At 38.5% G+C, this 21,536-nt stretch overlaps 1 protein-coding gene across 6 annotated transcripts in view; it reads left to right on the top strand.

Annotated features, from left to right (window-relative positions):
- ENPP2 (ectonucleotide pyrophosphatase/phosphodiesterase 2) overlaps positions 1–21,536 on the top strand; it is a 190,918-nt gene that overhangs the window by 153,939 nt on the left and 15,443 nt on the right. For 4 of the 6 annotated variants that reach the window (XM_078153710.1, XM_078153709.1, XM_020975536.2 and 1 more), the window contains 4 exons: positions 7,644–7,718; positions 11,230–11,366; positions 13,365–13,500; positions 15,636–15,713. In XM_078153710.1, coding sequence (XP_078009836.1) covers positions 7,644–7,718; positions 11,230–11,366; positions 13,365–13,500; positions 15,636–15,713 — 426 coding nt within the window. The remainder of the gene's footprint in view (positions 1–7,643; positions 7,719–11,229; positions 11,367–13,364; positions 13,501–15,635; positions 15,714–21,536) is intronic. The other 2 variants (XM_020975540.2, XM_020975538.2) reach the window with 1 other exon arrangement.

The following is a 21,536-nucleotide window of genomic DNA, read 5'->3' as shown; positions in this document are numbered from 1 at the left end:
CTGAATAAAATGCTCTGGAAATGGTGAAAAGGTTAGATTATGTTTAATATCCTCTGTTTAAGAGAATAGGGAAGAGTGTGATTCGTTTTAGAAAGATTTCTATCCAAAATTATTAAACTAAAAAAATTGCTTTGGTGCTTAAAGAGGTTAAACTCTGAGCTAAATGAAAAACGGAATGGCTTACTTTCTGAAAGTACCAGATAGCTAAGGTATTATTCTATATGATTTATGTATGCCTCATTTCTATGAGGATTATAGGGTTTTTTTTTAATTTGGCTTCAGGACTATTACTACTCCTCCCCCTCAGTTTCACAAACCAATAATAGGGTGTGTTGTGTGTGTGTTTTTTCCTTTTTACTGTTCTGTTGCTAAATCTATTAGCTTGCATATGATTCCTATTAGCCTATGCGTGGCTTCCCATCTGATTAGGGGAAGCTGAAGAAATTAGTTCAAGGGTTTTGTTTTTCTTTGACTTCTTTGATTTTCTCCTTTTTATAAGATCTTCATCTCTCTCCCACCCCATTTTTCTTAGCTCCCCTTTGATCATGGGATATGCACAATATTTGGGAACTTCCTGGATGAAAGGCAGCTTGGAGAGCAGTCTAAAGTTAGTCGGCAGCTAAACAAAAAGTTGACAAACTGTACTAGGGACATAGAATACTTTAGCCTGATCCTTCATTGGGGCTCCAGTGAGCATCCTCATCATGTGAAGATTTGGATCCCTGCTTGGAAAAATATTGGATGGTTTGAGTTCCCAGATATGGAATCACCAGGGCACAAAGAGAAGCTTGAGGCTGTTCTCCCTCAGGAGATAGCTAAGAAACAGTTAACAGTATTGCTGTTAATGCCCTAGTGTCTTTTCTGTAGGCTTAGGCCAGCCCCAGTGATGCCAGGAAACCACTTTGGCTGAGAATAAATAAGTGCATTTGGTAGTCAGTGGTAATGCATTCATATGATGGTACCTATCCTCATCCTCCCCTCCTCCCCAATGCTCTCCACTCCTCCCACTCAGTAGAAACTGTAGACTCAACATAGGGAGAATGGGATTTAAGGTACTCTTGCCTTGAAAGAATCACCCCAATGGTTTGACTCAAAGGGAATCAAAGCAGAAGCACGTTTTGAGAGTTCCCAGGAGGCCCTTTGAAAACCATTCCAGCCCTAACCCTCCTCAGTCTCTTGTGAGAGAACCTGGTAGAGAGTCACTCTTCAGGGTGTTCCCCTTAGAGATACTGAATACTTATATTCCTCTGAAGTGGACCCTTAAAGGAGGATTTCCCCAAAATCAGAGATCCTTATACAATCTTCTTTCTTGTTCTTCTTTGTATTGATTAAGTTTACAATCAAAACAGGGAACAAAAAAGTAAACAATGTGGAATAAAATAAAACCAAACAAAAACAAAAAAAACCAAACTAGAACAAAAACCACAAAAAGTGGATCTCAGGGTTAGCCTATACCAGGATTCTATTTTTTGACCCCACCACCACCCCCCAACAGAATGTAGGAGAAAGAGGACAGAAATTTCAGTAGTATATTTTGGCCAAAAGAAAGACTAGGACTGACTAAGCCTCAGCCCTATGGACATATCCTCAGTTTAGTAAAGGGCTGAGATTTAAATTTTTTTTGCATGATCCTGGTCAATCATTTAATATCACAATGCTCTAAGCAATTCTCTAAGAATAATAATTTGTAGAGAAAGTGGCAGCCTGAATTGGTAGAGGGAGTTTCCTTACCTGGGAGTTCTCTATGGCAATGAAATCACAGATCCAGTCCCTAACCCTATCAATGTCCACATGCATAGTCTCTTACCTCTGAAAAGAAGTGGGGGAGATAAGGTGGAGGGAGTGGTTACTTTCTCATATCTCTTCTTTGGGGGCAAACTTGGTCATTGGAATTTCACAGCATTCGTTTTGATTATTTTGTTCTATTTACATTATTGTAGTTATTGTACATATTGCTTTCCTAATTCTGCTTCTTTTAATTTGCATAGTTCACATAAATCTTTCAATGCTTTAGCAGAGGAGCACTTTAAAAGACAGTTATCAGAATGTGAGATTTGGAAGGGTCCTTAGAAGTCATCAAGTCCAACTCACATGTGAAAAAGGAGCCCCTTTGCCTGGGACAACCTTACAAGTGGTTGTCCAGCTTTTGCTTGAAGGGCTTCAATGAAGGGGAACCCACTGCTTCTAAGGCAGCCCATTCTACTTTTGGACAGCTCTAATTATTAGGTGATCTTCTTTACATCAAACCTAAATCACTCACTTCTCAACTTCCACCTATGGATATTAGTTCCAATATCTGGGGCCAAAAAGAACTTCATCAAAAGAAAATAAACATCTAATTTATGCAGGTCCAAGGGCCTCACATCTCCAAAATATGAAATGTTCTACCAGAGTGGAAACTGACTGATCCTATTAGTGTGTGTGTGTGTGTTGTGTGTGTGTGTGTGTATACATGAGCACGTGTTGTTCAGAGAAATCTTGATTCTTTCAGAGGTTTCTGGAATAACCAGTATGAGCCAGATACACCTGCAAGAACTGTTCACTTAATGTAGCTAGACTATCCTGACATGTTTTGGTAGTAATGAATTGTTTATATGTAGAGATGCAACTCAATGGATATTTTATTGTACATTTTAATTTGCAGTTCAACTCTTCATCAAAAGTAGTGGAGGAAAAGACAAGAAGATGAAATATGACAGTTACCTCCCTCAAAGAGTTTTATGATCAAATGGGGGGTAGAATGTGTGCAGTGATAAATCATATCTACAAGCACATTAATGAAAGGAGCTATTTTATAGGTATCACTATGACTCATACTGGAATATAGCTATGGAAAGGGATCCCTTATTTCAAAGGAACAGATTAACTAAAAGTGGTGAAAGAGAAGCATTGGATCAAGAAAATGGACTCATGCAGGAAAATCCATGAACTGGAGGGGGAAGCATGGTAGTGAGCATTTGGGGAGGGAGAGACGTAAGTGATATTGTGGACAGAATATCCTAGAGAGGAGCTGGACAGAAGGAGGAAGCAGAAGACAATAAATAGATCATAAATCTAGCAGAGACCATAATATATAGGACTGACCCTTCCTCCCTCTCCCATCTCTCTTTTCTTTTCTTCTGCTCCCCTAAAAGCAATACACCTGATAAATTCCTGACTTGCCTTTAAATTCATCCTTCAAAAGGTGGAGGAAGAGATAGAGAGAATAGGTTACTCTGGACCTGATTCTGGTCCCAAAGAGAATTGGCTGCTAAAGGAGAATTGATGGGATATTGGTGGGGAACCTGCAGCCTTAAGGCCACATGTAGCCTTCTGGGTCCTTGGGTACAGCCTTTTAACTGAATCCAAGTTTTACAGAACAAATCCTTTTATTAAGGGAATTTGTTCTGTGAAGTTTGGATTCCATCAAAGGGCCTCACTTGAGGACCTAGAGGGCCACAAGTAGCCTCGAGCTCACAGGTTCCCCACCCCTGGGTAGAAGATAGATAGAAGGGGATGCTCCATCATAGAATTTATGATAGATAAAGAGAAAGCTATAAATACTTGTACACCTTAGATTTTTGAGTGAGAGATTTCTAAGGGTTCAGAAAACAAACTGATTGGGATCTCATAGCCTAAATTCTGCAGGGCAAGCTAGTCCAAGAGGAATGAAATATTCAAATGAATAAAATTCTGATGAAACAAGCAAATGATTCTGATGGCAAAGAAGGATAAAGTTTGTCTTGATAATAATAACAATAACTGCTAATGTTAGTATACTGCTATAAGGATTGTAAAGTGCTATGCATACATATACATGCATACATACATACATACATACATATGTACATACACAGATGCATATTCTCATTTGATCCTTGCAAGAATCCTATGAGGTTAGTTGCAATCATTATCCACATTTTACAAATGAGGAAACTGAGGCATGGAGAAATTAGTGTCTTGCCTAAAGTTGCATGTCTAAGAGACTGATATGTGTGCAGTAATTGCATAGATTAGTTTAGTCTTTGAAAAGATATCTACAAGCAGGAGAAGATAACTGAAGATAATAACAAAAAAAGAACATAGTGCCACAAGAATAGTATTGGGAACATTAAAGCTCATAATGAACTGAGGCTGTTCGTGAATGCCAAGGACAACAAAAGGGACTTTTAAAAGCTATATTGAGAACAAAGAGAAGGGCAAAGAATATATAGGACCATTGCTAAAGGTGGATGGAAAGACAACATATCACAGAATCTCAGAGCTGGGAGGGATCTCAGAGGTCTTCTAGTCCAAACTGTATTTATTTGAGGATCTTTTCTATAAGATCCCAAAAAATAATTAGGGCATAGGGTATTCACCAATGCCCATATGCCACAATTCCTCTTATAAGATGAAATTAAGAAGTGATAAATGCAAAGTCCTATAGTTAGGGTTTTTTTTAAAAAAGTAATTCTTTAAGTACTGGATAGGGGAGGCATGGCTACACAGCAGTTTTAATGAATGGTTTTTACTGGACTACAAGCTCACTGTGTCAACAATGACAGGGGTAGCCAAAAAACCGCTAATGTCATTTTATACCCTATTAATAGAGGCATCGTGTCTAGTATGAAGAAAATAATAAAGTCATTGTACATTGTTCTGGTCAGATAATATCTGGAACATAATGGTAAGTTTTGAGTACCACAGTTTAGGAGAGTTATTGATAAACTGTGGCATATGCAGCAGAGGACAGTAAAAATGGTTAGAGGCATGGAAACCGGGCCATAAAAAGATCAGCTGAAAGACATGGGAATGCTTAGGTTTGGAGAAGAGAAGAATTAGGTTATAGATAGCTTTAGCATATTAGAGATAGTTTTCTTCCAGTACTTAAAGAACTGTTGTGCAGAAATGAGATCAGACAATCTTCTCTGCAACAGCTATAAGCAATGAGTAAAAATTAGAGAGATGCAAATTACACTTGATGTAAGGAAAAATGTCCTAACGATTAGAGCTGTCTAAAAGTGGAATAGGTTGTTTTCAAAGGTAGTGAGTCCTCTGCTCCTTGAGGCCTTCAAACAAAGGCTGTATTACCACTTGTCCAGCATCTTGTAAAGGAGATTCTTGTTCAGGCATGAGTGGGACTAGATTGCCTCTAACTCTGAAATTCTGTGAAGGGTAAAGAACACTTACAAAGAGAAAGTATTTAAATTTTATTTTCCGGGATGAAAGTTTGACTTGCCTGAAAGAAAGTGGACAGAAAGAATCACTGTACTATTGAGGAGAGCATTCATGCTAGAGAGCAAGAGAAATTTAGTTTATAACACAGTGGGTTCCCCAATTGAGATCCTGTTCAGAATTTTCAAGAGCATCTTATTGTGAGAGCAAAGACATAGAGAAAAGAGAAAGAGGAAAGATTTTCTTGTGGTTGAAAAGTCGGCCAGCTAATCCGTGGGAATATGAATCAGGAAACTGAGGAGGGAAAAGAAATAGAAACTCAAGTTTGGATGACCAGACTTTGGAAGCCTTTAAAAAAGAATTGGACCACAACACTTAAAAAGACTTGGCTATGAATGTCCTGCCAAGTGCGGCATATGGAGGAGAACCCTGGCTTGCATCAGAGAGTCCAAGAAGCCACTGTAAACACTGACCTGGGAAGTGGAGGAAAGCCTCTGTCTGGTATTCTAGCGGGTGGTAACTTAGACTGAGAAGAAAAGAAAAGGATAATTTGAAGAAGAAACAATCCCATCACACACTGAAAAAGAAGTGTGACACACTTATCATCTCTAGCAATGACCATTGTGAGATCAAAGCTTTCATGCCCTTGGACTGTGACCTGTAATACATATGCATATGTGACTTCATTAGGGCAGAAGACAATGTTTCCCACCCAGAAATAAGTTGTGTGGCTTTTCCACAATTTCACAAGAAGGAGCTTGGGCTGAGATTCTGAATTTTCTGAACCTTGCTACTGTTCCAATCCAGATCTTCCTATCTTAGCCATGACTCCAGTTGAAATAATTTTTACAAAGAGAAATGAGGCATTAACTCTGTTTTGTGGGCCAAATTGTTATGATTCAAGTGGATCTATCCCAGACCCTGTGGATCAGTGTCTGGGTAGGGAAATTGCTTTCAAAGTTTGGGTACCATGGATGCTTTGAGAATCTGAGTATTCTTTCTTTCCCTATTGGAGACTATCCTTTCTATCCTTCCTTGCTGATTGGATTCCACTTCACAGATATGAAGGCACTATTATGTGTGAGATGCTGTGGTAGATGTGTAGATACAAAAAATATCTGTATTCATGTAGCTTCTATGAGAGAGAGAGAGAGAGAGAGAGAGAGAGAGAGAGAGAGAGAGAGAGAGAGAGAGAGAGAGAGAGAGAGAGGGAGAGGGAGAGAGAGAGAGAGAAAGAGAGAGAGCGTGAGAGCGAATGAGAACCAATAGTGTATAGTGGAATAAGGATTGGTTTTGGTGTCAGAAAATCTAGGTTCAAATCCTGCATCTGTCATTTGGTACCAATATGACCTTGGGAAAGTCACAACCTCTCTGGGCCTCCGTTCCCTAATCTGAACAATGAACAGTTTAGTTAGATGGTCTTTAAGCCCCCTTCCAATTATAACTCTATGATCCTATGATCCTGTTACCCTGGAAGCTCAGGGAAAAATTTGTGGAGTAGGATGTACTTGAGTTGAACCTTGATGGAAGATGGGGATTTTGAGAGGTGGAGATGAGGAAAAATTCCATTTCAAACCAGGGGATGGATTATGCAAAGGCATGCAGTGGGAAATTAAATGTAGATAACAACTTATCCTGGTAAGATAGACAAGCTTTTGTGTCTCTCCCCACCCCCAATACCCCCCAATCTGGCCCCATGTCTTGAATACTCCACAGACAGATACTAAACACAATTAATAGGATTCTGGGTCTTTGTCTTTGAAGAGTTTAAAATCTAATTAGGGAGACTAAATATACAATCTGCTGAGAAGTAACTAGTAACTAGACAGTAAACTCCAGGAGAGCAGGGATGGTTCTTGTGTATTCTACCACAGACTACCACAATACCTCGCAAATAATAGGTGCTCAAACAAATACTTATTAAACAAATGTTATTTGAAACAAAACATAATTTAAGAGCTTAAAACAAGCAGAAATGAGAAGAGAAGAGTGGGGTTGATCTGGGGAGGCTGCCTAAAGGAAGAGAATCTTGAGCAAGAATTTAAAAGAGGGGTTTCTTGGTGGAGAGGATGAGGGTGTGTGTGTGTGTGTGTGTGTTCATGTATGTTTACACATTGGATAGTAAGGAATAGCATAAATAGCATGAAGACATAGAAGCTGAAACAAACAGTAATGAGCTTGGGGCAGCCATCACGTTTCCCTGTCTTGCAGTGAAAGAAGGTCCCTGTTTAGGAGTAGTCAAAAATGAGATGGGAGATGGTGGGGAGTGTCCCAACTGGTGGAGTCAATAAACACTCTAAATTGATAGTTAAAAGCCTGCTGTGAGGAGAGCAGCATTAGGAGTGACAATGAGAAGCAGCTGCTAATCCTTTGCTTCCCCAGTGGAATAGATCTGGAATATTGGGTTTGTATTCAGATTTTTTGAGGAATGTGTTTGGTAAGCACTTAAAGTTGAACAAATAAAATGAGAATAGCCTCTCATAGAATTTTGATGCTTCTGCTTCCAGCTGAAACCAGAAAATTCAGAGGCAGCAAAAATGAAAACAAGGAAAACGTTAATGGAATTTTTGAGCCTAGAAAAGGTTTGGTTTGAGTTTTGAAGGAAGGTCTGGGTTGGCTCGCCTGTTCCCCAAGTATGACGGCTCTGATTTGGTGGCTTCTCTCCCTCCCCCCCCCCTTACCCCCAATGATATCTCCCTTGGCTACAATTCCTACTCTGGTCTCCCAAGTATAGTGCATGAAATGAGGCTTATGCCTCTTATTATGACTCGGATGAGTCCCAAAACATCCATGGGAAATTTGTGAGAGCAGGGTGGGCCCTTTTGCCTCAAATCAATGGTTCTACTTGGGGGGATCTTCCAAAGTATACTCCAAAGGGTTTTCTTGGTTATTTGCATAGAATGGTAACACTCCAATTAAAACAACATGTATAAAGAATTGAATAAGTGATTGCCAGGAATTTTTTTTTCCTAAATGAAATAAGGATAATTTGATTATCATTTGGGGGACCTTTAATCATCCAAGCCTCGGGCACAAAATATTTTGCCTTCAGGTTACCAAGTCCCATTTTTCTATAATTGGGACAGCTCAGTCTTTGGCCTTTCCAAAATAGATCACTTAAGTTTTCTGCCACTTCTGATATGTATGTGTGAAAGTTTTAAGAATGTTTTTTCCTTTTTTTCTTTTTTACCTTTTTGGTGAGGCAATTGGAGTAAGTGACTTGCTCAGGGTCACACAGCTAGTAAGTAGGGTCAATTATCTGAGATCAAATTTGAACAAATTTGAGAATGGTTTTCCCCACATTTGTCTGAAGCAACATTTGGGAACCTTGATGGAGGTTCTTGAAAATCGAAATTCAAACTATCATCCTTCCCTCCCTACCTCCATCAGTAGAAGGAATGACCCTCTGAAACTTACACTTATTTTATTTATACATGTTTGTTTAATGTCTTACCTGAGGAGATTCCCTTTCTTCATGTGATAAAGCTGCTTACTTTAAATACTCCTCACTATTTTCTTTAATGCTCAAATAATGCATATTCGAATTTCAGTTTGCAAATAATGATCAACAGAGAGCCTTCCACTTGATTAAATCACTGGTTCATTTGATCACTTCATTTGACTAATCCCTCCTGGGGCCAAATTTAATTAATTGAGTAAATCCAAATCAACAAGACTGTATTAAGCATCTGCTTGATCTAAGGCATTATGGTAGGTGCCTGAGATACAAAGATGAAGAATGACAGGGCCTGCCCCTGAAGAGCTTATAGTTTAATAGGGGGAAGATATGATATAATAGCAATAATAATAGTAATAATAATAGAGCTGACATTCATACAGCTCTTTAAGATCTACAAAGTGCTTTACATATGTTATCTTATTTGATTGATATGTAATATAAAAATAAAGTAGCTTGCATTTACATAGCATCTTAAGGTTTGCAAAGTACTGTCCAAATATTTTCTTATTTTAAATTCATAGGACCAAGGTAGAATGGAATAAGGGTGAAAGTGAGATCCAGATAAAGTGTAAGAAAAATTCAGGAAAGGAGAGATCACTTATAGCCAGGAGAATCAGGAGTTTTCTTTGAGGAGTTGGAATTTTATCTGAGTGTTGAAGGGTGAGAGGGTTTTTAAGATTCAGAAATGTGGAGCAGAGTGTGTTGTCATGGAAAGAAGGTGAATGAACAAAGGCTAGACTGTGCAGGACTCAGGGATCAGCTGGTTATTGAATGAAATGTAGAGCAGGAGGAGGGAGTGGGAAACTAGTCTGGAAAGGTAGGTCAATTGGAGCCAGTCTAATGAGATTGGAGGAGCCTGACTACAAGGTAAGGAGTTTAGTTTTTCCTATACTTAATAGGGAGCCAGTGAAGGTTTGGAGCAGAGACTAACATAATTAGACCTTTGCTTTGATGCATTATTTCATTAATAGTATGAAGTATGAATTAGAAAAGGTAAATAATGGGCCCAGTAAGACCTAAAAGAATAGTATGGCAATAATCTAAGTGAATGGTAATGAGTTGGTGGGCTTATAAATGTGGAGGAAGGAGGAACATTTGAGAGAAATTGTTCAGGTAGAATTAGCAGGATTTAGCTATTGGTTGAATGTAGAGGGTGAAGGAGATGAAAGAAGAAGGATGACTCATTTGTTTAGAGTCTCATTGACTGGGAAGATATTCATGCTAGCAACAGAAAGAGTTAAGGAGGAAGGAATAGGTTTTTTGAGGTTGGGGGTGGGTGGGTGGGGACTGAGTTCAGTTTTAGACCTATTGAGACAAATACTGGGGGGACATCCAGGGGAAGGTGTCCAAAAGGCAGTTGGAGAAGCAAAATTTGAGTTCTGGGAAGAAGATGGGCATGGAAATATAAATTTGGAATCATTTTCATAGAGGTGATAATTAAAACCTTGGGAATGGATGAGGTCTTCAAGGAGGACGATAGAGAAGGCCTTGGGGAGACTTAGTTAAAAGAAGAGGAAGCTGTACTGAAGAAGACCAAGAAGGAACAATCAAAGGAAGTATAATTAGAGGGAAGTGGCACCAGATTAGGGGATATAGATTGGGAGAACCAGATTGTACCATGAAGGCCCTGAGCCAGTTGGGGATGAGGAAGAAATGGGGGAAGGAGAAAGACAGGAGCTTGTGACCCAGAGAGGGGAGAGAGTTCAAAGCTCATAATGGAGGTGGAATAGTTTCATGTGTTGGTAAGGTCTTACTATGTTTACCCTTATAGAATGTAGACAGGCCTTGGGACTTAAAGCGGTCTAGGATGTGTGAAGGATCATAATTGTGAATATTAAAGGGGTTTAGGCTGAGAGCAGGGGTTTGGGTAGATGGAAGAATGTGGCCCTAGTACTGTAATTGTTGAGGAAGTGGTTAGCAGGGGTGGGGAACCTGTAGCCTTGAAGCCACATGTGACCCTCTGAGTCTTCAAGTGCAGCCCTTTGACTGAATCCAAACTTCATAGAAGAAATCCCCATAAAAGGATTTGTTCCTTAAAACTTGGACTCAGTCCAAAGGCTGCACCCAAGGACCTAGAAAGCCACATGTGGCCTCAAGGTGGCATGTTCCCCATCCCTGGTAGAGTGTCTTAGAAGTCACTAGATGGCAGTGATGAAGGTCTTGACAGAGTGACATCAAAATAAGACTATTATTTATCTTTTATCTGGCCAGATCATTCCAGAAGTGACTATAGAACTTCCCTACCCCTGACGCCAGCTTTTAAATTTAAGATTAAAAGATACACAGCCTAAAATGACAGCATAAAGAAATTATTAAAATTTTAAAATGATTATTTTGGTTTATGTAGAAAACAAATCAAATAAGACAATACATATGAAAAAGCTTTGTAAGTAAAGAAGTTCTACTCTATTTGTAACTTCTTGTCTAAAAAAGGAAACACTATTCTTCCAAGGTGATCAGATAAACCACAAAGAGGGTTAGGCACTAACTTGATTAAATTAAGGGGAAGATGCTATATTTTTACTAAAGTGAGCAAATTTTGGACAACTTGGCCCTCCTCCAATATCTTTTCCATATCGTTTGTACAATCTAAGTCTTTAATGAAATCCATTGTTTTTTTTTTCCTTTCCTAGAGAGACATCTCCTTTATGGTCGTCCTGCAGTACTTTATCGGACTAGATATAATATCTTATATCACCATGATTTTGAAAGCGGCTATAGTGAAACACTCCTAATGCCACTGTGGACATCCTATACTGTTTCCAAACAGGTCATTGAAAGAATTGGGTTTTCCAGTATTTGATATTACATCATATTCCATGTATTAATAGGAAGATAAATACTGTAGCTTACTTAAATTGTGTTTAGACAAAGCTTTAAATTTTCTTAGTGAGAAAAGTCCCAGAAACTGGACTCATTGCATGATCACACTTCTCTCAGTTTCCAAATTACTCCTCAAAGTAAATTAGGTATAAAGGGATAAGGGCCATAGGCAAGAATTTTGTTATTAATAGGTCCTGTGTCATCACTGAACCTTAGTTTTCTCATCTATAAAATGGAGATGATAATAGCACCCACCTTATAGAGTTGCTATTAGATTGAACTAAGATAATGTATATAATAAATAGTCTTTGAAAATCTTAAAATACATTGTAAATGTCAACTCTTATGCCTGAAATAGTTACGGAGCACATAAAAATGTAAATTACCAGATGATGAGGGGCAAGCTCCCAACTGGGCTCTGTATCCCCAAGTGGAGCAAATCCCCCAAATGCCTCAGTACAGTTTTAGCTTTGGGAGGTAGATAAAGTGACTTGTTCAGACACTTAGGTAACCACTGAATACATTGAAATGCTAAAGATCTAACTTGCTGCTTGGGAGGAATATAGGTTCTGTGAAGGAGAGGAAAGCTATGAAGGTCTTTCTTTAGATTAAAAAAAAACAATACCTTGATCAACTTTTTAGAAAGAAAAGGTAAATTTATCATAGAATCATAAAATGCTAAGGTTGGAAAGAAGATTCCTTCTAGTCTTAAGCTCTCCCAGATAAATCTCCTCTAGACCGTCCCTGTCAGTGTTAAGTTAGACTACCGCGGAGCATCTCCAGTAGTCAAAGGAGGATAGTGGAAGTTTGCTGAGGGTAGAAGATGGGTGCCATTTTCGAGCTTTCACATTTATTATCTTCTTCAAAACTCATGACAACTCCATGAAGCAGACAGCGAAAATGTCACTGTCTTCGTTGTGTAGAGAAGGGACTTGAAGACCAGAGAGAGAAATAGGACCATACATGTAAAGCTGAAAAGACCTCAGAGATCACTGGGTCTAACCTTCTAATTTTACAAATGAGGAAACTAAGGACCAGGAAGAGGAAGTAACACAGGTAGTGTAAGTATTAAAGATGAGATTGGAAAACAGGTCCTCTAATTCTAGAGCTGGTTCTTTTTTCCCTATAGTATATTGCTTGCCTGCAGTCATGAAATTTTGAACTGGCAGAACACTGACTGTGAAGTCAGAGGGCCTGGATTCCAGTCTTACCTCTGATGCTTAATTGACTTGATGACTTTGAGTAAATCACTTAATCTCCCCGGATCTCAGTTTCCTTATCTGTAAAATGTGTCTTCAACTGGATGAGTCTGAAGTTTGTTCCAGCTCTAGATTTATAATAATAATTAATAATATATGATAATGTAATAATAATGATATATAATAATACAATAATAATTGATGATAATGCTTTCAGTTTTGAAAATTGCTTTACATGTTATGCCTTTTGATCCTTCCAACAACTCTGTGAGGCAGGTGTTATTATTATCTCCGTTTTAAGGTCAGGAAAGGGAGACTTAGAGAGTATTAGGCTCAGGGTTACACCGCTAAGGAAGTGTCTGCGGCAGTGCTTGAAGCCAGATATTACTGACTCTGTCCACCTTGCTACCTTACCTACCTCCTCTTTTTTACATATCAGGAAACTAAGGCCCTGAAATGCTTAGAGACCTTCTAGTTAGGATTATCTGTGTATTCTTGAGATGACACAAAAAACAATCGCTTCCCACTGTCAGAAACTCAGTTTTTAAGTTCATTAGTGGTACATGTTTGTGCATGAAGGATGTATGCTACAATTGCTAGAATCGTGCTTTTTTTTTTTAGGAAACTAGATGAGGTAAGGCAAAAGCCTTTTCTCCCAATCCTATCCTCTTTTTCATGCTGATTTCAACGTCCTTTAAAAAAAACCCAACCTTAGCATCATGGTGTTCATTTGCCTTTTGCTGCAGGCTGAGGTCTCTAGCATTCCTGAGCACTTGACCAATTGTGTACGACCGGATGTTCGCGTTTCTCCAAGTTACAGTCAGAATTGTTTGGCTTACAAAAATGATAAACAGATCTCCTATGGATTCCTCTTTCCTCCCCGTAAGTTGTTTGGTGCCAGTGTTTGGTCATCAGGTGGCTGGATGATGCATGGTGAAACACATTGTGTCAAATTTAGCAGTCTTCTGGTTAAGTGTGTTTACAGATTCAGCTAAATGCGAACCAGTTTAGTGGCATAGACTTCAAAGCTAGAAGGGACTTAAGAGATCACCTTGTCCAACCTCCTCACAGGATAGATGAGGAAACTGAAGCCCCAAATGGGCAAGTGACTCACTGAACTTACACAGGTAACCTGTAAGTAGCTGAGGCAGTATTTGAATCCAGCTCTTCAGACTCCAAATCCAGGTTGGCAGATAGAGGAATGCCATGGGCATAATGTAATTGCATTTCAGCAAAGCTCTTGACAAAATGTCTTGTGATATACCTGTGGATGAGATGGAGCTGGATGAACAGGTAGTATAACTCTTGTTAGTTTTCCTAAGTGGACCAGCAAAGGAAACAGTAGTTAAGACCTTGAACAGGGAGAAGCCTCTAGTGAGAGGAAATGCAACAATATTAACAGTAACTCTCATATGTATCTATACCTATACCTATGTCTGTCTGCCTGTCTGTCTGTCTATCTGTCTGTCTATCTGTCTGTCTGTCTTTCTATCTATCTATCTATCTATCTATCTATCTATCTATCTATCTATCTATCTTTAGACTATACAGTATTTTCCATAAAGCACACCTGTGAGATGGGTAGAACAAGTATTAGCACCATTTTACAAATGGAGAAATCAAGGCTCAGAAAAGTAAAAATGATTTTTCCAAAGGTCACACAGTTGGTAAGTGGTAGAGCTAGGTCATGAACCCAGGTTTCTAACTTCAAGGTCAGTATTCTTTCTACTGAGAAAGTGACAAATGTATTTGTTTTCTTTTTTTAAGTTTTAAAATTTATTTTAAACTTAAATACAAAATAAGAGAAGAAAAAAATTGCCATGTATACAGCAGGATGTAAGAGAGGATTCAATATAAAGCAATAAATTTCCAACTCAAGAAAACCTATGTAATAAATACTACACATTATTTTCAAAGCTGTGCATCTTTTATTTGCTTCCTTGTAGGTTTTCTTTTGCTGTCTTCTGTGCAGTTTTTATTTTATTCCACTCCCCACCTTCACTGAAATTGAATGTGGAAACACACACACATATGTATGTGGATATATACATATATAGATCTTCATAGATATCTATAAACATATACATATATATATATACACATTCAAATGCATATATGTATGTGTGTATGTATATGTATATATTTACATAAACACATGAAACCATATTATGTTTATTTTCACTTGCCATCTGTTTCTCTGAAGGTGGATGGCATCTTCTTTTGTAAGTCCAAGTCTTTCTCCATAGTTTTCTAAATCTACCAGTTCATCATTTCCTATACCACAACAATATTCCGACCCAATCACATTCTATCTGAGAGATTTTCTATGAGAGTTCCACCACAAGTTTTCTGCATTCTCTCTATTCTTGGCTGCGTAGGTTTTATTTATACAGGAACATTTTAATTTGAAATAATCAAAATTATCCATTTTGTACTTCAGCATTGCTCTCCCCTTATAATATGGTTTAAGGTCTGACACTTGCATTTGTTTCTAATCATATTTTTTATGTTTTAATCATATATTTTAATAAACACAATAGAAACAATCTCTAAGAAGCATTTTGATATTTTGTAATTACTTTTATTAACTTTGATCAATTTAGTTTGTCTTTTTTTTCCCTTCTCAATCTGGGGGTTAAAAAAGACACATTGAATTTCCCCAATTGGAATAAGCAGGATCTTTGGTTAATCCTTATCTAGATCCAAAGAATTGGTAGGAAGAAGCAATGAAAGGAATAGAAATAAAGGGAAGAAAAATGGGAGGGGATTGAAGGAGGGAAGATGAGGAATGTGTATGTGTGTGTGTATGTGTGTGTGTGTGTTTACACACACATTCATGCACTTGTACTTGGATGAGTAGGAGAGAGGAAGAATATGTATATAAGAATATGGTTAGAGGAAGGGGGAGTAGGAAGAGGGAAAAAGGTAGATATGCTGCCTATTAGAGAATCTAACACAATTGATATTGGTAACGTCTAAGTAATTAACACTACATTGTTTTCATTTAAAAATTTTAGATCTGAGCTCTTCTACAGAATCTAAGTATGATGCCTTCCTCGTAACTAACATGATTCCAATGTATCCTGCCTTCCAAAGTAAGTACATTTAGCCTAAGCAGTTGTGAAAATAAACTTAAGTATTTACAGTTTGCCTTTTTAATCTTCATGTTTAACTTAGATAATATTGGCAATGCTTTGCACTTATATAGCGCTTTATAGATTTCCAAATTATTTGAAATTATCTCCTTATCTCAAACCTCACAACAATCTAACAGAGTAGGTTGGCAGCCATAATGATTTTCATTTTATAGATGAAGAAACTGAGGCTTAGAGTGGTTAAGGGCCTTACCTAATGTTGCTTAACTAGTAATTGACAAAGTAGGGATCAATCTACTTTTTTAATAAAATGTTTTAATGTCTTCCTCTTTTCCGCTTCCCTCCATTCATTTCCATTTTGGACTTCCCAAACCCTCTCTTGTAATAAAGAAATACAATTAAGCAAAACATATGGACACATTAACCACATCTAACACTATGTTTTATTTTGCATATGTAGTCCACTACCTTTCTACCAAGGGGAAGTGATTCACTAGTCTTGCAGAAAGAAGATTGGTCATGACATCCAACGTCTCATGGTGTTGTTTTCCTTTACATAGTTGGAGTCGTTGTGTATGTTGTTCTCTTGATTCTGCTAGACACACTGCATCTATTCATACGGCTCTTCCCACGTTACTTTGTTTTTCTCATTTATTATTTCTTAGGATGCAGTAATGGTCTATTTCATTTGTATGCAACAATTTATCCAGCCTTTCCCCTACTGTTGAACACCCACTTTGTTTCTTCGTTTTTTGGTTTTCTTTTGCCACACAAGTCCTGTTACAAATATTTGGGGGCTTTTCACTGTGTCGGTAACTGGTTATAGATAGCAGCGGTATGTGACACTAATAGTATTGCTAGGTTAATGAGTACGAACAGTTTAGTTACTTTTTCTAGAATTTTATCAAATTATCTTCCACAGTAGTTGGACCCATTTACAGCTCTTCCAACTATGTATACCTATCTTTCCAACACTGGCTATTTCTATCTTTTATCATATTTGCCCATTTGCCAAATATGATATGGGACTTCAGAATTGTTTTAATTTTTTTTGTCTCATGTTTAATGATCTGTATTATCTTCATATAGTTGTTAGTTTGCATTTTTTTTCTTTTTACAACCACTTGTTAATATATTTTGACCCCTTATCTATAAGAAGAGGCAGCATGGCATAACACGTATCTAGCTTCAGAGTAAGGAAGATGTGGGCTCAGGTCCTGCTGCTGACACGTAATATCTATGTGACCTTGGCCAAGTCACTTAATCTCCTAGTGCCTTGGGCAACTCTCTAAAAAAGTATAAATTTGCATTAGTAGACGGGATTTCCTTACTGGGAGTTCCCCCTATCAATGGAATCTTAGGTCTGGATTCCCTGCCATACGCCTTACCCTCAAAAGGCTTCTCCTGTTCTGGGACTTTTTTCTATAATCATGTGTATTTATCAACGTCTTTTGCTTACAATAAGGAAATATACACACAAGTAATGTATACATGTAGTACACACACATGCACACACATACATGCACATGTATTTATCTTTAATGCTTGTCTTTTTTTCTGTTTGGAGTTATGGCCAAAAGTGATTATCCAGAGTTCTGATAAGCAGCACTTTAGTGCTTTATCAGTCAAATGATAAATGATATCCAACAACAAAATGTAATTCATCAAGCATTTACTAAGAACCTCTTATATGTTTTCCTCAGAATATTGCCTAACATACCCGTGACTCATGAACTGTCTTCTGAACCAGCAAATTATGATTAATTTATTTTCAGTATAGTTTTAGTGGCATATATCTGATTGTTTACTGATAATTTAAAAATTGGTGATCCATGAGAAAATCCTAACTGTGCCAAATCCATTTGTTAATTGATTCATTTAACAAATATCTATTGAGTCCCAATGACGTGCAAAGGCATTGTGTTACTGTTCTGAGGAGAGCTCAGAGGTGACTAGGTTGCGGTCTCAGACTTCAGTGACCATACAATTTAGTGGCTAGGATCAGGGAAGTGTGCAAATCAACTTCTGCTTTCTATTAAAGTTAAGTGCCCTGAGAGAGGCACAAACAAAGTCTTTATGGAGTTTGAATGAGGGACAATTTTACAACCTGTTTTAGAGCTTGGCAAAGCCTTTGTAAGGGCAAGTAGCATTTGAGTTGGGCATTGGAAGATGGGGAGATTTTTAATAGGCAGTGATGCTGATGATGAGGTTATTTCTGGCTGGAGGGAATGGCGTGAATAAAGCCCTGGAAGCAGGGAAGCTCAGTGTGTATTTCCAGAATAGTTTAATTTGGCTGTAATGTAATTGCACATGAAGGAGAGTCACGTGAGAAATGTTTGGAAGAGTGACATAAAATCACAAACCTAGAGCTGGAAAGAATGTTAGGACCTCATTGTGGACCATTCCCTTCCTTTTAGAGATAAGAAATGGAGGCCCATCTCCAGTGGTAAAATGCCTTGCCTACTCTGACACTGGAGGAATGATATATAAAGTTCAGAGAGATGGCTTTAGATGGCTACTTTGTTGTTGAGCAAAAGCATAGGATGGATCATTTATCTAGAGCCAGAAGGGATCTTAGAGGCCATCCAGTCCTGGAACCTCAAGGCTGAGGGAGAGTAAATGACTTGTCCAAAGTTACCACCCAGATAATAAGCCTTAGAGGTGGGATTTGAACGCAGGTCCCCTGATTCCTGAGCCTATGCCCTTCTACTGTACCTTCTTCTGTCTCCTAAACAACTTAATTCAAAGGTAGAATCAATTGCCAAGAGTTTTCTATACAGAGACATCAAGATCTTTATACACAGATACAAGTTCACAGATATGCACATGTGTATATATACATGTGTATAATGCATATACATTTGTAACATAGACATACATATATACACATACAAACATAATGCATACATACATACATACTATAATTCCTGGATCCTGGTTCCTGGATCATTCTCAGTTCCAGTTCCAGTATTCCAGGAGCCCATGTCAATATATTCTTTGCAAATGTTATTTTGGAATGTGGCTTCATTTAATTTCCTCAAATCAGGGTTTGCTTGAGGCCTTTGTTCTTTATTGACACATTTTTGTCTAAGCAATAATAAAGGAAACACACAGTACCATCCTGATGTTGGCATTGCAACAGGCCTCGGACAGAGGGCTCACTGTTCCTCCCCCAGCAGTGGGATGGTCTGTTCACATGCCACATTGCTGTGGTCTTTGGCCTTTTGAGTGTTCTCATTGTGCTGGTTTTCCTCCCTCCCCCTCTCAGTGCCTTCTGCTTAGATTAGCATTTGGTCTTCCTCTTCCCATCTTTTTCTTTACACGAGAACCACATTCTCTGAAATGATAGAAAGTAGATAGGAAATGTGACCTTAGGCTGATTTCCTCTGGTCCCCAGGGTGATGGTTCTCTGGTTACTGCTATTGTAACTCAGAGAATATTTTCTCCTTTGGTGGGCTGTTGTGTCTATCCCATTTGAAGTGAAACCTTTGAAGGTGTAAAGAGCAGATGGAGAGCTCTGAAGAGTGGTTAACTAGCTAACCAGTTTTTTTCAAAGGACTATGAGTGTGAGACAATGTTCTGAAACCCATTTCCTCATTGAATAGGAAAATATGAACTATAGTTATTTGCCTAAAGCTTCAGAACCTATTGATGCCCCCCCCTTTTCTCTAGACTTCTGCCTTTCTTTCTCTTCCCTTCTGTCTCCTTCTTTTTCTCTTTTTCCACCTTCTCTCTTGACTAGAGAATTAGAGTACATTGTAGTTATTAAATAAAAGTTTTTAAATCAGTGATTGTAACTTCTTTATATGTATTTGTTTCTCTTCTAAAACAGAAATTTAAAATGTTCCCCTAACCCCCACTCCAGTTTTTGGTGTTCCTTTGATAGGAAAAAGGGAGATCCATGAGCACTCAGCCTTGTGGTAAATACATTGTAAATTGTGATAAATATACTGTGAGTAATCTTTGAGCAAAATTATGAGTGTATAGTACCCTTGCAGACTCTCGGGTACTGCCTAGATATTTATTGAGTGGTCTTTGTTTTAAGAATACTAACGTCACATTTGGAGCTGTGACAAGTGCAGACACAGTACTGCCATTAACCTCCGTGCTACTTACTGTTGCTGGTTAATGGCATCCCATCTGAGACAACATCCTTGACAAAATGACATTGGTGCTGCATCAGGAGGATGGTCAGCCAGGTGCAGGTCTGGGAGGTAGAAGTTTGTGAATGCATTTGGGCGTGTTAGGCTGGCTAGTGCATCAAGCTGGCAGTCTTTGCTCCCCAGCTATACTTGAGACCCGAGTCTATATCTGTGCTCTGCCACTTACTAAATATGTGACCTTAGATCAAAGTCTTGCCACCTTTATAGGCCTCTGTTTCCCCAACTGTAAAAATGAGGGAGTGGGCCTACATGGATCTCTATAGCATCTTCAGGATAGGGAGAATGGCCCAGCCCTTGGAGAGAAGTGGGGATATAGGAGTGGAGTGGGGTTGCATGGAATAGCCTTCTAAATGATCTGAAAGGCTTTCCCCCACTCCCTACTATTAGCTTACTGTGTGGCTTAACCTCTCTATATCTCGATTTCCTCATCTATGGAGATAAAATTTGTTCTACCTACCTCATAGGACTGCTGTGAGGATCAAGTGCTATAATGTATAGAAGAGCCCTAAGATACTGTGTGGTTGGAAGGATTGTTTTTATTACCATCCTTCTGGATAGTATGGTGGTGGTGGTGGAAGGAACGAGCATCTATTAAGTTCCTACTGTGAGCTAGTCAATAAACATCATGTGGCTGCTGGACTCTGTGTTAAATGCTTTACAAAATTATCTCATTTGATCCTCACAATAACCCTGGAAGGTAGGGCTATATTATCCCCCATTTTGTGGTTGAGGAATCTGAGCTAAGTAGAGTTTGAATGACTTGCTCAGTGTCATGCACGTCAAATTTGAACTCTGGTCATTCTGACTCCAGGCCTAAAAATCGATCAACTGTGCCACCTCATGGCAAGGTCAGTGTCTGAAGCAACCCTACCCATGTCTGAAGCTTCACTGAGCACAGCCCTCTGTGTTGTTGAAAAGCAAGAATTCACTGGCTTGAGGGAAAGTCTCTTCTTTATCTGTCTACAGTGGGAAGAAACTTGGAGTGATACTGACATGAGTACATTTGTAGAACCCAAAGGCATGATTATACAAACTTCAAGTTGTATTGAACTGTATCATGATGTCAGATTCTATGTGCTTTCTTATTTCCATTCATTCGTTCCTTATTCATTCAACAAAAGCACCAGGCACAGACAAGGGACAGAAAGGACACATGGTCCATGTTTACTGCAAAGCTTAGTAGCGTTTAGTAGTGTTTACTTTCCCAGGGAGTTTCTCCATTATATTTATGTATTTCTATGTGTAACCCTAACCCCAGTTTCCTTCAATAGAAGGTAATGTCCTTGAGAAGGTAAGTCTTCTACAGTAAATACTCTTAGATATCTGCCTTAGACACTGAAAGGTTAAGGGACTTGTCTAGCATCATACCACCAGTATGGGTCAGAGGTAAGACTTGAACCCAGGTCTTGGTGACTTTAGGATCAGCTCTCTAACTGCTTATTTCATGTCATCATTGTTCAGTTGTTTCAGTCATGTCTGACTCTTCATGATGCCATTTGGAGTTTTCTTAGCAGAAATATTGGAGTGGTTTACCATTTCCTTCTCTGAGGCAAACAGGGTTAAGCAACTTGCCTAGGATCATACAGCTAGTAAGAGTCTGAGGTTGGATTTGAACTCAGGTCTTCCTGACTTCAGGGCCACTGCTTTATCTACTGCACCA

This window comes from Phascolarctos cinereus, unplaced genomic scaffold (assembly GCF_003287225.1).
Source record: "Phascolarctos cinereus isolate Bilbo 61053 unplaced genomic scaffold, phaCin_HiC Scaffold_4;HRSCAF=312, whole genome shotgun sequence".
NCBI lineage: Eukaryota > Metazoa > Chordata > Mammalia > Diprotodontia > Phascolarctidae > Phascolarctos > Phascolarctos cinereus.
The sequence above is the reverse complement of the archived record's forward strand: the minus strand, read 5'-3'. Positions and strand labels throughout refer to the sequence as shown.